The 16785-nt window shown below is 39.1% G+C and overlaps 1 protein-coding gene across 1 annotated transcript in view; it reads left to right on the top strand.

The window, feature by feature from the left end:
* Positions 1–6: 6 nt before the first annotated feature.
* Positions 7–16785, top strand: part of LOC105840239 (homeotic protein proboscipedia) — a 33059-nt gene continuing 16280 nt past the window's right edge. The window contains exon 1 of the mRNA XM_012687122.3: positions 7–5064. Coding sequence (XP_012542576.1) covers positions 4539–5064 — 526 coding nt within the window. The 5' untranslated portion in view covers positions 7–4538. The remainder of the gene's footprint in view (positions 5065–16785) is intronic.

Raw genomic sequence — 16785 nt, 5'->3', positions numbered from 1 at the left:
ACAAGAAAGGTAAATTTAAGAAGCGGTAGTGAAAGTAGGCGCTCTATAACATTTCCAGTGGCATACTACTACTCACCAGGACGAGAGAAAATTTCAGTTCGAGCGTCTAACGAGTTCGCTTTTACCCCAGACGACGAAGAAGAAAAAAGTTGGAAGAGGGTCGAAGTGGGGAGAGGGGTTTTAGGTACGAAAAGCGAGAGAGAGCCTCTCCTTTCCAGCGAAGCAGGACGGCAGAGACCCGTCTCAGTGATCCGGTGAGATTGACAGGTCGAGCCCTACTCGTAGACCCGTGCCAGTTGCTATGCTAAAATGGCGATGAAAGATGATTTACTTTTAATGGTGGAAAACGGTGCTTTCAATACGCACTTCTTTTTGGCTAATTCTAACGACTCGAAGAACGACGAAAGAAAGACCGTGACCTAGTAAATATTAAATAACTCCCGGATTATTTGTAAAACGCCCTAGTAAACTTTTCGCCCGCATATAGCATAACTTATACTATTTGATACGCGTGTTATTAAGTCGTTGTAACGACAAATATTTAAGTTGCAAAGACGCGAGTATACACATTTTTCGTACACCCTATAGCACATATATATAACGCGTCGTCGCAGAACAGACAGCAACGTCAATATATATGCAAACGCCGATATAACGATCTATCGGTACGTAAATACATAAAGGGCGAGCGTAGGAGAAAAAGCGATGGCACGAGAGAAAAGGGAAAAAACGAGCGGTGAGAGACGCACGCGCGAAATATGAGAGAAAGAGAGAGAGAGAGAGAGAGAGAGAGAGAGAGAGAGAGAAAACTCCAAGCTTAATATAAAACTTCATTTCGCAATCGGCAGCAGCCGGAGGAAACGCGAAGATCCGACACGCAGAAATTCCGCAGTCGTCACAAAAAGGGCGAGTCCGAAAGAATCTTATTTTTCTGACATTAAGCTTTTCGCGGTGCGCAAAATTGCTCCAAATATAACTCTTATTTTTCTCGGCGAAACGTTGCGACGCAACGTGCTGCTTTAAAATGGAAAAGATTTTGGTGACAACTTTTGAAACGCTGCAAAGCGCAAAGCGGCGAATTATTTTGAGATTAATAAAACGAACGGTAGAGAGATCCGAACGGTGAAAATTATCGCCTCGCAGTTCTCCCGAGGAATCCGTTATCGGGGAAACTCCGCCTTATACGGCAAAGAGTAAAATAAAGAATCGCCGAAGAAAGATAGCGCAGTCGCGCTTTTATCACGCGAAGCGCTGCAACTGTGTCGATCTGAGAAACGCACCCCCTTCTTCCTTCGTCGTTCTTTTCTCGAACTTTTCGTTCGTATATTTCGGGCCTTTCTTCCTATATGCTTTCGGAGTGCGCCTGAAAGAAGGGGTCGGGCTGCCGAACATCGGTGGCGCGAGCGAGGCGCGCGCGATGAAACTTTTAATAAATGGCAGAGTCGATATGAAGTATAGGACTTTGACATATCGTGTGTCTGTAATGTATAGTTAAATCTGGTGGCAGATGTGGAGGGTGTTCTCCGTTCTCTCGTCTCTCTCCGTCTACCCTCCCGCTTACTCGCCCTCTTTTGCCTCCTCTAGCCATCCGCGCCCGCTTTGCGCTCCGGAATGGTTGACACCCTCACCCCCTCTCTCTCTTGGAAATTTCCTTCTAACCCACTGACGCAATTGAATAAATTATTAATACGAATCAACACACACACACACACACACACAAATTACACATTAAAGTATGTCTCACTTTGCTGATAAATAATTCCAAATATCCTTACAATTCTTTTAAATCTTTTATATTTTCTACAGTTTTTATTAAATTTTAACAATTATTGGTATCACATCTATTGCTCGAACATTTATTCTATAAATCTTGGATTTTGTCATAAAAATTTACGTAAAATTAAAGAAGAATGATAATTACACGAAGCTAAAGTGTTTTCATAAGTTTTATCCTTGTCATTCTATTACAACGTAATACACATAAATGTACCGTTTATTTAGCTACTGCATGTAGGACATGGTAAATTTAATCTTCTCACGCTAAAGGGGATCGATTCTAGCAAGTAAACGACTTGCTTCATGCGGATCACTCGATGAGGGTAGTGGCACAAATTTTTTTCTTTGGAAGCGACAGTGAACTTTTCAATCAAACTGCCTGTCTAAATGAAAGCTCCTCCACAAAGCGGATCAGGGTAATCTGTCATCAAAACTGCTCTACAGCGAGCCGTCGCGATGCCAGTCGGCGCGCCCCCAGCAATCCCGACCGTTGCAATAACGACACGGCTGCATTCGATCCATGAATCTACTACTCAGTACCAAATTCACTTTTGAGGAGGAGCATTTTATATGTATACATATAATATTTGCTTGGTATAAGTATAAATATATAAGTATATAAAGAACAATTTATATTCCAGTAATATACCATGGATTAATCGTGGGTGGATACTTGAAAATTCTTCTCGTATCAAGCGTAGATACTCTCTGCTTGCGAATAAATAAGGAAAGAAAGAAAGAAAGAAAGGCAACAAATAGATAGATAAATAGCTGCACCACTTATAACAAAAGCATCTTCATGAATTAAATTACTCCGAGAGAGAGTTGGAGCCGACCCAAAGACCATTCTATTATTATTACACGTAATGTCAAATGCAAAGGAAAAAAGCATCAATTGGAGCAGGTCCAAAGGAAATCGGAACGTGTCGAGAGTAAATAGCGCGATTTGACGAACTGGTTTTAACTTCTTTGGTCGTTTCACGGACATGACGATGAATTCGCGGTATCATTCGAGGGTTAATAAAAGCGAGAGACTATCGTACCTTGATTCGGAGGCTCATCCAGCGAAGGTGGAGGACCGCGTGGCCGAGCACGTGAGAAAGTACCCCACCACTTGGCAAGATACCGAACGACGCGCTCGCGCGTACCGCCCACAGTTGCGCCGGGTAACCGTGGCCGCCCAAACGAGCCTCGTGCTCGTCCGCATGAGAGTCGCCCGCCTGCACTCTCACGGCACGGACCTGGTCGTCGTACCCTCCTGGCTGTGTGCCCTCCGAGCCCTCCAAGGCCACCGTCGCCACGACAGGCCAGCCCGCCTACGTCGGCGGAGGGCTGTGCCTCACCGCTCGTGTTACCGCTTCACGATTGGTCGCTCCATTCCGGCGAGTGAAGTCACGTGACTGGGGCCGCCGCCACATTAAAGGACGACTTCCACCTCGATGCCGAAGTGGACTCCCAGCCGCCCCCTCCCGAAACGAGGAAAGAGACAGCAGTAACAACAGAGACACCGGGAACACCGGAGAGGCGAAAAAGATCGTGGAAATTTTGGTCCTGGCGAGACTGGAGACGACGGTCTCTTTCTACGGGACGTCCTTCGCCTCTCCTGCCGCACCTTCTCGCGCTTGGTGGGTACCTCCACCACGGACCTCTCACGGACCCCCACCTTCCCTCGGCTGCTATCTCTACATCCTCTCTCTCTCCTCCGTCACTTAGCAAGTATACCGCGATCGGTGACTGGCTTCGCGTACCCTAGCCCGCTTGCCTGGGTTTCGGCCGATCGGCACGCTGACGGCAGCCGCGGTACGCGCGATTCGGCACGGCGTTCTCCGTCGATCGGTCGGACTATCGATCAACTTGTCGCGACTACGTGTGACAGTGGTGATCTGTGCTTGGTTGTTCCCGCATTCAGCTGGCGGATCTATAAATCGGATCTCTTGTCCGAGCTATGTTAACCACGAGTAAGCAGTGTCATGTTCACAGCGTGGTCCGACAATCTGCTTCTCGTTGATACCAGAGTTAAACGTTATCAGACCAGTTATTCCTGCAGTTAATTTGTAAGAGAAAATGAGTACGGATACACAGTTTATAATGATAATGATGATGATGATGATGATGATGATGATGATGATGATGATGATATACCATAGTGAGTACTATAGTGTGTAGTGAATATGTACTAAACAATTGTAGTTAACCAATTGCTGATCAATGTACCCCTGGCATAAACCATAACGCAAGTAAGTAATAAATGTAATCGAGGAAAAGTGATACCCGAAAAGCTTGCATAAAAAAGTAAAGTTGATTTCGAGATATTAAAGTAAAAAGAATGAATAAAGTTTTAGAACATACTAACGAGACAATATACAAAAGAAACAATAATAGCTGATAGGCTGCACAAGCTGATCCATGCTTTTCTTTAGCCTTCTTGAAAGCAAATTTTGGCTTAACAAATTTCCACGATTAATGACTACGATGTTTAAATATAAATGTTTACATATATATACGTTTTAAAAGTTGAGAAATAATTGAAACTTAGTGAGACATTTGCTAAATGAATATAAATACATAAAGTGTTTTTCCAAGTCTATATGTTGTGAAATTACATCGCGAGTAGAAGAAGGACATCGTGGAAAAAGATCACTTCACATTCCACGATCACATTCAGTCAACAATTAACATCAAATCATTCTCTGATTGCTACATTCATCATCAAAAGAGATAAACAACGCTATCTGCGATTGCAAGTTGGCGCGTATTGTTCCATGCGTAGCAAGCAACAAACATTAGTACACCCTGAAGAGGATCCGCGCCAATCGCAGTTGTCTAACACTGGCAATCTGCAGCTCAACAATCATCTTCAGAATTTGGTCCACGCAAGTAAAGAGTTATCGACCGTGAAGACGAGGCCGACGACACCCGTCCTGGCGAACGACGGAGGGGGCGGCTTCTGGCTGGCCACGGTGGCCGCGGGGGCAAGTACCCCAGCCGGGCTGCCCCCGCACGGAACTCATCATCCAGCCATGGATCCAACATGCGGATCCGCCGAAACCGGCTTCATCAACAGTCAGCCCTCCATGGCCGAATTTATGACGGCATTGCCGCAGTTAGCTGGGGACAGCAACCTGCAACATTCACCGGGGACCGCTGGTTCTATCAGTCCTGGTGCTCATCATCCCGCGTATCATACCATGATGGATCCCCATGGTGTCGCTGACCCCTCGGGTGTCAATGTTCCAGAGTATCCATGGATGAAGGAAAAGAAAACTACTAGAAAAAGTAATCAACAAGGTAAGTCATCAAAATTGTTTGGTAAATTAACTGTTAACAAGAGAAATAATTAAAATAAGAAATTGATTATTAAAATTTAAAAAGAATTTAAAAAAACCTTGAAAATAACGATCACTCTGAAGAATTTAATATATTTTTAATACAATTATAATAATATTTATTGATTAATTATAATAATATATTTATTGAAAAATTACTGTATTGGTTAAATATTCTTCAATTAATTTCAATTAATTATAATATAATTAATAAAAATAATTATTAATTAATATATACCTAATAAGAATAATTAATAATTTTGAAACGAATCATACATTTAATTCTTACTTGTAAAAAATAATAAAAAAATAAGGTAAACTGATTGTTATTATAAACTTAACTGTGTTGATTGAAATCATATTAATTAAAATTTATATTAATTTAAAAATTTCGGAGAATAAAAAAGACCTATTAATGTCCATTTCTTAAAATCTACGTTAAATAAACACGATCATGAAATTTGTCAAGAAACATGGTGACAACGTGAATGTCTATTAACATGGTCGTTAGGATTCGGCATACCGTTTACAGCATTAGGAGTCTATTGGCTCCTCGCCGCTACATTGTGGCTCACCGCGGGGTGCCTACTATCCGTCGGCTAATAACAGTTTCAAGCCTTTGCTTTCCTGCTAGGAATGCCGCACATCTGGAACACATAACGTGTCAATACCACAAATTTCGGAATATTTGCAAACCTTAAAAAGCTAATTATGACGCATTATTTTGTCCTCTAAAAACATGGCACTCAGATGGGAAAAATTCTTTGAAGACAAAATCTATTGTTTCTGAACGGAACTGCGCCTTTTAATTTGCACAACTTGTCATGCATTTACAATTTATATGTAATGTATAATTTACATGTGAAATTAATGCCTTGCATATCAAAAAATACATTTTACTTTATTATTTATTATTACATTTAATATTAAATATAAAAAAGATTTGATGAAATTGTGTACGATACAAAGTAAAAATGTCGCGAATTAACTTCTCTACGTTAAGTCAGAGAAAGATATTCACAGGACTTGTTTTTCCAACAACTTGTTGGCTATTGCGAAGCTATCGAGGACCAACCAACGATAAATTTGTGGAGAGATTCGCAGCGCAAATTTATTGGTCCTCGATAGCCTTACAATAGCCAACAAGTTGCACGGAAAACGAGAAGAAGTATCCACAAATATTTTTACGGCTTACCGTAGCGAAATTAATTTGAGGAACTTCCAATAAGCTAATTGTATTTTTTTTTAAATACAGTAAATAATAGTAAAAAAGTATGTAGATTATATCTTAATGTGCATTAATTTTACATGTTACTTTGCTTGATACTTCGCACGTCATTGAAGCTCATATAATAGTAAATGATAGCGATACAATCCGAAGGGTTGGCTAACTTTATGGGCCACTAGGGTCGCCGTTCGGCAACGTCCGGGACCCTACAAACGTCTTGGTCTATTTATCTATCCCCGTTTCTCTCTTTCTGACATCGATCTTGCGTTTACAACGGCGATTTAACGTCATGCCGACTCCAAAACGTGGTCGGTCCGTCCACAGGACACGTTGGAAGATTAAGTGTTTGGCACGGAGGTTAACCAGCCGCTGGCCAGGCGGTAACACGCGGAATCATCTGTAAATTGAGCCCAGGACTAGCAGGAGAGAGCGTCGGGACGGCCATAACTCACATGGGGTGCCGCCACCGACGCCTCGTACACGTCGGCTCTTTGCTTTCAACTACCATGTTATCCCTTATCGCGAGCTACCTCGGTCATCTTTTTGTGATTTGCGAGCCTATATATAACAATCATGCATCTCTTTATAATTATGTTTGTCGCAATGGAAGCATATGAAAATTACGAATTTATTAAAATTTTTTACATAAATCTAACTTTCTAAATATATAATTTAAACAATTACATCTCACATAATATTAAATGCATAATTTGTAACAATATTAATAAAAATTTTACATTAAACTCGTTATTTAGATTTTGACTTAATTTATATTATCTTCCTTAAAAGAACTTTTTCCATTTTAATGACAAAATTTTCATGAATTATAGCTAATAGAAATTAAACTCATTATTCCGTTATTACGATTTTAACTGTCAAACCTACATTAATGAATTTCTATCCAAGACGGCGTGATGGGGGACGGTGTGTCCTACGAAACCTTAAGTAACATCTCGTCTTTTCGTATGTGTCACCATACTGCTCGTATTAAATTTCAATCTGTTACATCTACGTGCCCTCCAGCTGAGATGTTTTAGTTCGGGGACGCCGTAGATGGGACGATGAAGGAGAACGTGGTCTGATTAGTTGAGTTATTTGCCAGGAGAAGAGGCGCGACCGACGTTCCGTGCTTCGTCGGTAATTCTTGCTGGATACCTTTTCTACAAAAAAGCCACGAATCTACGAGTGTTTTTCCCAACGCCTTGTTCGAGGCGTCTCATCAGTCACGTCGGTGGGTGCCAAAGCGGAGGCGTCAGCCCAGCAGACTCCTCCAAGACGCCGATGTGTCAATTAATCCCTGCATCCCTCGGGATAGGACTAGGCTAGAAGCTGGATTATCATCATCCTCGCGCCACTATCTTCCGTCCTCCGTCTTACACCCTCCTGCGGGACGGCCATTTTCGTGGCCGAACTGCTTCTTACTAAACTACGTCGGGCTGCGTTTCCGTCATTAATTAATATAGCGGTGATACTTGATGCCACTAATAGTAATCCGCTGATAGTTTGATGCTCGCAAAATTGTTAAATAAAATTTTGACGCAGTCTTAAACTCCGTAAGGAGTGAAAATAACGAGGATAGGCATAAAAGCGGGGATTTTCCAAGAGCCTACGGCGAGACACAAATATCGATATATAGCGGAGTGAAATTGAGGGGTAGGAGAGCGTAAAGACTCGATAACGAAAGAAGGGTGGAACGAATTGACTATACTTGGCGATTCCATGATATAGGTGATTGAGCGAACGGGGCTTTACCCTCCGGGAGGAGCGCAGTACGAAAAGAACGGCATCTAATTTAAAGATTCATTGGCGAGTAAATCCTCGCTGAATTAGAGATAACTCTCCTAGAAAATCCCAGCTACTATGATACTCCACAGCCCGCGGTCTTTGCGGTTACTTGTGGAAAGGAAAAAAGTTTTGAAATGACGATATTCTACGATATTATAAAAACGAATTCAATGTATGATACAATACGCTGAAGATAATTTTTTCCAATATTCACTAATATAAATAATTAATTTCTGCTAATCTCGTTATCCCAATTAAAAATACTGTGGCATATGTATTCTAAATGGAAATTATTGTATTATTTTAACTGGCATTATTAAATCACTATAATAATAACGTACGAACGAGTTTTTACTAAAGGAAAGTACTGCTTCTAAAATTTCCTACTTTAATGAATCGACAGATTAAAGGCTATGTATATATACGATACTTGCAATACATAGATATTACAGCTACCATTCAAACAGCGGGGAGTGTTAACAGCCGTTGCAGAAAATGATTGCAAATAATCGACGCAGAGTCCGTAATCTCACAAAATGAATCATATAGAAAGAAAAAAACAGTTCTCATACGTTTTCGTATAGTTTTCCCAACTTCTACCTTGGTGCAAAACATCTGGAGGAATAACACGGCATAAAATATTCCAGATTATCCCCCAAATCGTCCGAGTATGACGCTTCACAGCTGCAGCAGGGGGTTTCAGTAGCGAGATGCGGGTGGCTCAACCGTTTGCACTGAACTAAAATAATAAACACGGTATAACAAATTGATAATCTAAAACCCCATAATCGTACGCCTGTTTCGGCCCGGAATCTGTAGCCCGGCACTAAAAGAAGTTTCCACGCTCGTTGTTACGCCAAATGGAGCGCTATAAAAGCGTGGGGTTTCCTACCGTTGTATTTCCTCTCTGTTTCTCTCTCTCTCTCTCTCTCTCTCTCTCTCTCTCTCTCTCTCTCTCTCTCTCTCTCTCTTTATTACTGTTTTTTTTTCATTTCTAGTAAAAATTGCAAATCGCACAATGTAATTTTTGAAAACGAAACAAAATAAACTTTTATTTTATTAACATTTATACATTCTAATGTACGAATAAATAACATTAATCTGACTATTGCTAATATTAATATTTTTATATAATGATATGTGTTTTCATATAAATAAAAAAAGAAATAATATAATATAATACAATGTAAATATATAATTCATGATGGAGAATGGCGTAATGTGAGTCAATCGATGATACTCTACGATGTACCATAAAGAAAGTGAAACAGCCACGATTTTCTACGACAATAATAATTTTATGCAAATGCTCGAAGGTGAAGCTCTCTAGAATGGCGACGATATTGTCAGATAGACATCTTTCGCCATGCTTTTCGTATCTTCCCCTTTCTAGCAGGGAATAAAAGACATTGAGGGTTCCTATATCTGTTATTTTACACTCGTAAAAGGAAAAGAGGTGTAAAAATTTGCAAAAAAGACGATAACATATGTCGGAGGGTCAACCATAAGTGATCGTAAAAACAAACATAACTTTTTATCATTTAAAAATCTTATTCCCCACTAAGCAAGTCCGCAAGCCGGTTACATTAACAACTATTCTAATTATTTTAATTGTACATGCCTACAACAGTGCGAAAAATTGCACCAACATTTTTTAATCAATGTTAATTAGAGGTAAAATCTACTTTCACTAAGTTTCTCTGATTTGTGTAACACATGTATTTTTTTAAGCAGTTGCTCTTACTTGTCTACTTTGCGACATTCAAGTGAATACCTTTATACGTAAGTGCAAGTAATATTTGAGTGAGAAATATTTCTAATAACAAAAATTTCTAGTTTGTCTGAAACCAAAAACTGAAAATTTTAAAATTGCGTAACGCCCAAGTATACATCCTACGAGATCGTATTTAAAGAATCTTGACTGTGCCAGTTTAATAAATTGCCAAACTGTTTATAAACCGTTTAAGCGTTAACAGGTTTCGCGATAGGATGGAAGTGAGAATCTGAGAGGAACTTGAGCCGTAGAGAAGACAGTTGAGAGATGATGAGAGCTTATGATGGATGAAGAGGTGGACAGGTCACGAATATCACGTGACAATAGAAAAAATTATTATCTGTTTCCTCAATATTTTTAAATATTTTTCAACTTTATATATAATTCCAACAACTTTTTGAAGTGTGATAGTGACGAGCTCAACATTTTTGTGTTTCAACGAGAAAGTGTCTAGTCTAACACTTTTTAGGCAATGCAAACAAAACATGCGTCTAACGTGATAGATTATCTACAGCCGTAACTTTCGCAAACCATTAGATACTCTCTATCGTAAATCCATAGATCTAGAGATAGGTGACCCGGCAGGGCAGTTACCATATTCTTTTTGTCGCTGCATCCCGGAAGATCTCACCCCCGCCCGCGCTTTATATTAAAAATGAACTGTCGCTTCCACTGACGACATGGACGGGTATTTGACTGTACTACCGCTTTTATTTGATAAATCGCGGCGCGACCTCCTCTCTCGGTCATCTGAATTTCTAATGTATTATTTTTCCCGGTCGGAACCATCCGCCTGGCTACGTCGAGTCGCGAGGGTGAATCGCGCCACGCCAGACAGGGATGTCGGGTGGCTGAAAGAGCGATTAAGGATAAAGCAGTGGAAAAGCGACCGAAGAAATAGCGGGCTGATCTGAGCGAGCTTGGTAACTCCTGACTTCTAGTTACGATGCTTACCATTAACGTTTATCGTAGTTTGAGTATCACGTAATCGCCGAGAGAAAGCTGGATTATTTCGACCAATCGCTTGGCACGCTTCACGTTTGATTAGAGTTTCGCCAATATAAGGACCTTTTTTACTAGAAAAATGAAGATCAACAAGTTTGCAATGATTTTAATGTTTCATAACACGTAATATATTGTCTTCAATGTTACCTGTCATATTTCTCGAAGATTTGCCGCGGTCCACACGGATTTCACTGTAAACTTTCTAAACGATTAATCAAACTATAAAATTAGAAAAAAAGGTATTAAGTATCGTATCGATACGTAATATCGAGTGCGATACAAATAAAATTCTAATGTCATTAGTTTTATGATTTTGAACATACGTATAAAGTAATTTAGAAAGTGCTCCGTACCTCCTTCCTACCTGTTAACCCCCTCTTCTTCCTGGAGTGGATCAACCAAAACCTGTTGCCTGTAATGGGCCTCACAGAGCGATAAAAAGTTTTCAACTCTACAGGAGCAAAAGCCTACATTTCTTCTTCGCCGACAGTTTAGCTTCATAATGCAAAGTCGCGAGTCATTCGGTGATCAAAGTGCCGCTCTCTTTCTCTCTCTCTCTCTCTCTCTCTCTCTCTCTCTCTCTCTCTCTCTCTTTCTTTTCGTTGAGTGAGTGGGTATGCTTTCAAAAGCTATTCTGACGTTTCTTTGAGTCGACGTCAAACGTAACATCAGGACATTGACACAAGGAAGCACCGTTTTGCGAGACAAGAGACGGTAGGACCACAGCGAGCGAAATGGTATGACATGTCCTTTTGATTCGTTTCAACGATGGAGAATTGCATCCTTTGGATGAACAAACTACGTCTGAATCGTTGGAGAATCAGACCTTAATTTACAATTTGGCGATTTTAATTTAAGTTGTCCGCAATCGACGTATAAAAACAAATTTCAAAAATTTTAACCTTTTTCTAGTTGCAACAAACGCAATCGTTGTTTTCCTAAAATTATAAACATTCGACAGATTCGCACTTATGAATGTAAAAGACTACATTAAATCTATAAATTGGCATAGATGCGATTTATATAAACTTCTTTTTGCTAAATATTACGGATGAATACTGCGTTAATACAGATTTAAAATTAACTTAGCGGCAATATCACGCGGACGTTTACAACCAGTGTGGACTATAAGTACTTTAGGGTACATTAGCCCCAAGAGCAATGGAGAGTTCACCCTACCCTAGCCTCTTTTCTTTTGCGAAGACAACGCACGGTTACGCTAGGGTGGACACTGTAAGTCTAACGGAAAGAGAGAACTGTAGAAAGAGAGTAGGTGGCGAAGGGGAAATTGTCGGCAGAAGGGAGTGGGACTGTCTAGAGTAATTAGCTAGCCAGACCAGGCCAATATCGCGCTGAAAGATTTTCAACTCCCTGACGTCAACTCGAATCCGTCGCGACGGGAAAATCCTGCTCAAGCCACTCTGTTTATAAAATGTCAGGACGCCAATAAAAAGGCATGCTACGTTGAACATCGATAATAACAGGAGAGAGGGACAGAGAGAGAAAAAGAGAGAGAAAGAGAGAGAGAGTAAATGTAAAATTTCATAAATTTATTAACAAGTCACACAAAAAGTTGCTAGCATTTTGGACAATTGTTTACGACAGTCTTATAGAAATATGAGGAATAAGAACTTCAAGCGACCCTTTTTTGTAACACTTTTGAGAAAAGTTTGTTTCTTCTCGAGAAGGGGACACACGCACATCGTAATATCGTATATTTTCTTACACATTTGGTTGATCTAGATATAAATATACAAATGTTTGTGAATTATTCTTCGGATCTGTTTTACATATATTATATTACATACATTATATTTTTGTTGAATAGAGAAAAACTTTGTTATTGCATCAGAATCAATATATTCAGTACAAATTCGATATTAAAGTTTATTCTTAATTATTATACTTAATATTATAACTCAATATGTGTAACTAAACCATTTTCTCCGTATATTTTGTATGTTTTTATATATTTTTATCATTGTAAGCTTATTTTTTTAATTTTAATATATTTAGTATTACTAGATTAAAAGTCCATAACGATGATATAATGCTTTCATTATTATACGTTAAGCAGTTCAAGGTGAATTATTCGAATCAAGATGCGCGTTGCAATTTCATTTTTCCATTAATAAACGAGAACGTCTCCGCTCGGCTGTTCCTTACGTCTGTATCTACTTCATGGAATGACCGAATAGAATCCTTAGGCATAGCAGAATAATGGAAAGAACAATTCCGGAATTGGATGTTAGTGCTCAGGTTCAATCGATTGTCAGGATGACAGTCCAAGCATGACTCGCGGATTCGTAGGTAGGAAACCTCCCGCGCGAAACTCTGTACACGCTGGACGTGGCTGACCAGCCGGCCGACTGACGGACGGCTGACTGCCTTTCTGATTGATGATCGCTACTGGACTCTCCGCCGCCATGCATACCCTACCAACACATCCTCCTCCGTCCTTCACGGGCATCCACCATCCCCCGGACGTAGCGCGAGTACCAGCCTTCACCCTCTCCGTTCGTTGGACGCGTCGACTCATTCCCAGAATCGCGCCTCTACCCTAATCTTTTTACGCCGCTCGGATAACACCTTGTTCTCGAGCTAACTCGCTCTAGAAATGCGAAGTTAAATTGTGGCTCGATTATTTATTATATATGAGCGAATGTTGCTATCTCATCTGTTTTTACATATTACTTAAATTTACAAAAATATACATAAAAATTATTGTTTATAAACGTTTATATATTTACCAGTAATAACTTAATTATTTTAAGTATATAATCGTTATTGTTTCAAATTTTTATTATGCAACATAAACAAATACGGATCTTATTATATGTATAATCTTCAATTATGAGAAACAAATTATATATACCGTATATGCATATGTATGTTAAAATTAATGAGTACGCTGTTCTTTATTGATAGCTTGCACAAAAAGATATTTTTGGATAAAATTGATGGTCAGAGTTTGAAACGAATCGGCTGCAGAGGACAGCAGATGATTTCAAAGTAATTAAAGTGACTAAACAAAATACTGTATTTTAAATTCGTTCGTCGGATACTGTTTTAGTTATAAATTTACTAATTACTTTAGAGTATATTAACAATAATTAATATTTTTTACAGTTTAATAGGAAAACATAATAAAAAATAAATAATTAACGTCTAAAAGAATTATTTTCATTGTTGTAAAAAATATATTTAAAAATATGAACGTAGTAAATGGAGTGATATGCAAATTTATATATCCGTAATCACATTGTCAATAGTCAAAAGCAATAGGAATAAAGGATTTTCAAAAGGATAGAAAAGGATATGTGGTTAATTCCGCGACAAAGCACGCTCGTACTATTTAACTCTTAATCGAGCTGCAGAATTCGCGTATGGATGACCCAACACGACCGGCGAAGGAGCAGTTACAAGTGAATGGATCCACCCTCGTACCCCGCAACGCCCCACCGCCATGTAGCCCATCGCCCACTTCCTTTCATTGGGAGCAATATTTCTTTTCGCAAGTCCCCTCGCAGGGCCTTTATCTAACAAGGAGCAAATCATTTCCCTATTATGTGCTCGCTATCGCACTCTCGCTCTTCCAGACTTCCTCTTCTGCATTCGTTTTACTCGACCGAGTATTCGGGCTCTTTATCCCCTCTTTCTTCCACTTGTCGTTGCGTTTTCCTCGCCGCTATATCTCTTGGAGACTGTCCAAACCCTTTCCATTGCGATGCTTTTGCTCTACTCGGTACTTATTTTAGAGCCTCATTTCATATTTTTTCGTTCCGCTTTGACCGTACTTCAAACACTTATATTACTTTAAAAAATATAATGTTTAATTTATATAACTCGTATGATATTTTATTTTTATCTTGATACTTGTGTATTGAAGCAAAGTGCAATTTCTCGATTTACTAAAATAGGATAAACTTCATGTTTTGCTGTATTTATATAAAACTTCCTTCATTTCAACGGGACTGAATAAAGGAGGCTGGAGCAGAACTTGAAATTCTACTGATCAATCCTGAGGAGATAACTTTCCGCGTTCGCGGCATTTCTCCCTCGGCTAAAGTTTTCTCTCGATAAAGTTTTCCAAACACACATTCAATAGAATTTCTTTCTTACAAATCTTCAAATTACATTGCACAATATCGTCTAATATCCTTTTGCAAGTGTGTCTATCCACTTCCTGAATTTTTTAAATTTATCGAATAATTAAAAATTATTTTGCTAAAAAAATGTTAATGTTTGTGTTAAAATATGTATTTGTAAAAAACATTTTTAATTTATAGTTTAACTTTTATATATGGTTTAGCAATAAGAGAAGTGATTCAATCGTAATAAAGTTCCTACGCGCCCTACACAGAAAGTACACGAAGCTCACAGGAGCGAGTAGGTCTCAGAATGGTGTTCGAGTCGGACTAAAGGGTTGGCCAGTGGTCGGTTTAAACAATTATCACGAGGGTTGACCGCGTGCACGAGTCGACACGGGTGGTAAATTATTACACACGGGGTTGCTTAGGACGTACTGGACTCTAGAACTCCAGAGTTCGGACCACATTAGCATGGCATTATCACTAAAGATCAAAATCTCTTGAAAATTGACTTATAATAAAAGAAAAATTATATATAGTATATACTTTTAAACATATTATGGTGTTGAATTAAAATATAAAATTGTTTCATATTAAATTATATAACGTATTGGAGGCAGGACAATAATTGCTTAAAACGTTACTGAAAATAACTATTATACGGTATTACACAATCTTTATTATTTCTATGTGCGCGGATACACGATAACAGCAAGTTTTACGATCCTTTCGATCAATTCGTATCAAACATTACATTATTCTATGAAAATCTTATACATGTAGAGGATCGATATCAATACAAGTACTACATGTTACTGAATTGCGCTGCATAAGAATCGCACGGAAAGGAGTGGTCGTAAATCCAGTCGCGCTAGAGAAGACTTGTGTATCTCCGTTCCGCGAGATGAAGGGTGAGACACAGGGCGAGTGTCCTTTATAGCATTGTTAACAACTAATGTATGCGGCTCGGATCTCCGAAACCCTCCCGCATTTAACATTCTTTAACATTATTATACACATGGCGCCCGTCTGAGTACTCTCCACGTATCCGTCCTTCCTCCGTCCCAAGACCGACCCTTCGTGCCCTCCGGGGCCGATTTTTGTCAGTTTTATTTAACTGCAACCACGGAATCCCTTTTCTACCCTTTCCTGTTTTTTTTTATCTTTTCTCGCACCCTTTATATCTTCGAGACGAGACGCTTTCTCTTTCTCTTTAAGATGCCAGGCACGTTTTAGGACTTACGATCAGCGCCGTAATTTCGACGAACAAGTGGCGCTTACTACTTTCTGATGCGACTTTAGGAGCGCACAACGAGAGACACTTGGAAATAATATATCCTATAAATAATCTAACTGACGTTATGGACTCTAAAATCTGAATATAGTCAATAACAATTTTTGAAAAGTTGTCTTGTAGCTTGCATAATTTTATTATATTTAAAAACTATAAAGGTTAATCTACAATGTGCTTTTTTGTTTTCTGTTTTGTTTTCTTTTTACTTTTTGCTTATTAACTTTTTGCCCCTTCACAATTTATCGAAATTGGCGAGATAGAATGAATACAAACTTCGAAAGAGACAAGAGACACGTGACAAGAAACACGAATTGTCAATAAAATAGTACAAAGAGGTAAAAATGCGATAGATGAAAAGTGAGAAACAAAAAACAAAAAGTATCTCGCAGATTAGATATAAAACATATACTTATGCATATACTTTTTTTCTTACAAAATCTAGAGAATGAGAGAAAAGCGCGATGAAGAAAAAAATTGATTCGTTCGCAGTCATGTGTTCCCCTAAC

Source organism: Monomorium pharaonis, chromosome 3 (assembly GCF_013373865.1).
Source record: "Monomorium pharaonis isolate MP-MQ-018 chromosome 3, ASM1337386v2, whole genome shotgun sequence".
Taxonomy (NCBI): Eukaryota; Metazoa; Arthropoda; class Insecta; order Hymenoptera; family Formicidae; genus Monomorium; species Monomorium pharaonis.
Note: the sequence above shows the minus strand (reverse complement) of the source record. Positions and strands in the feature narration are given on the sequence as shown.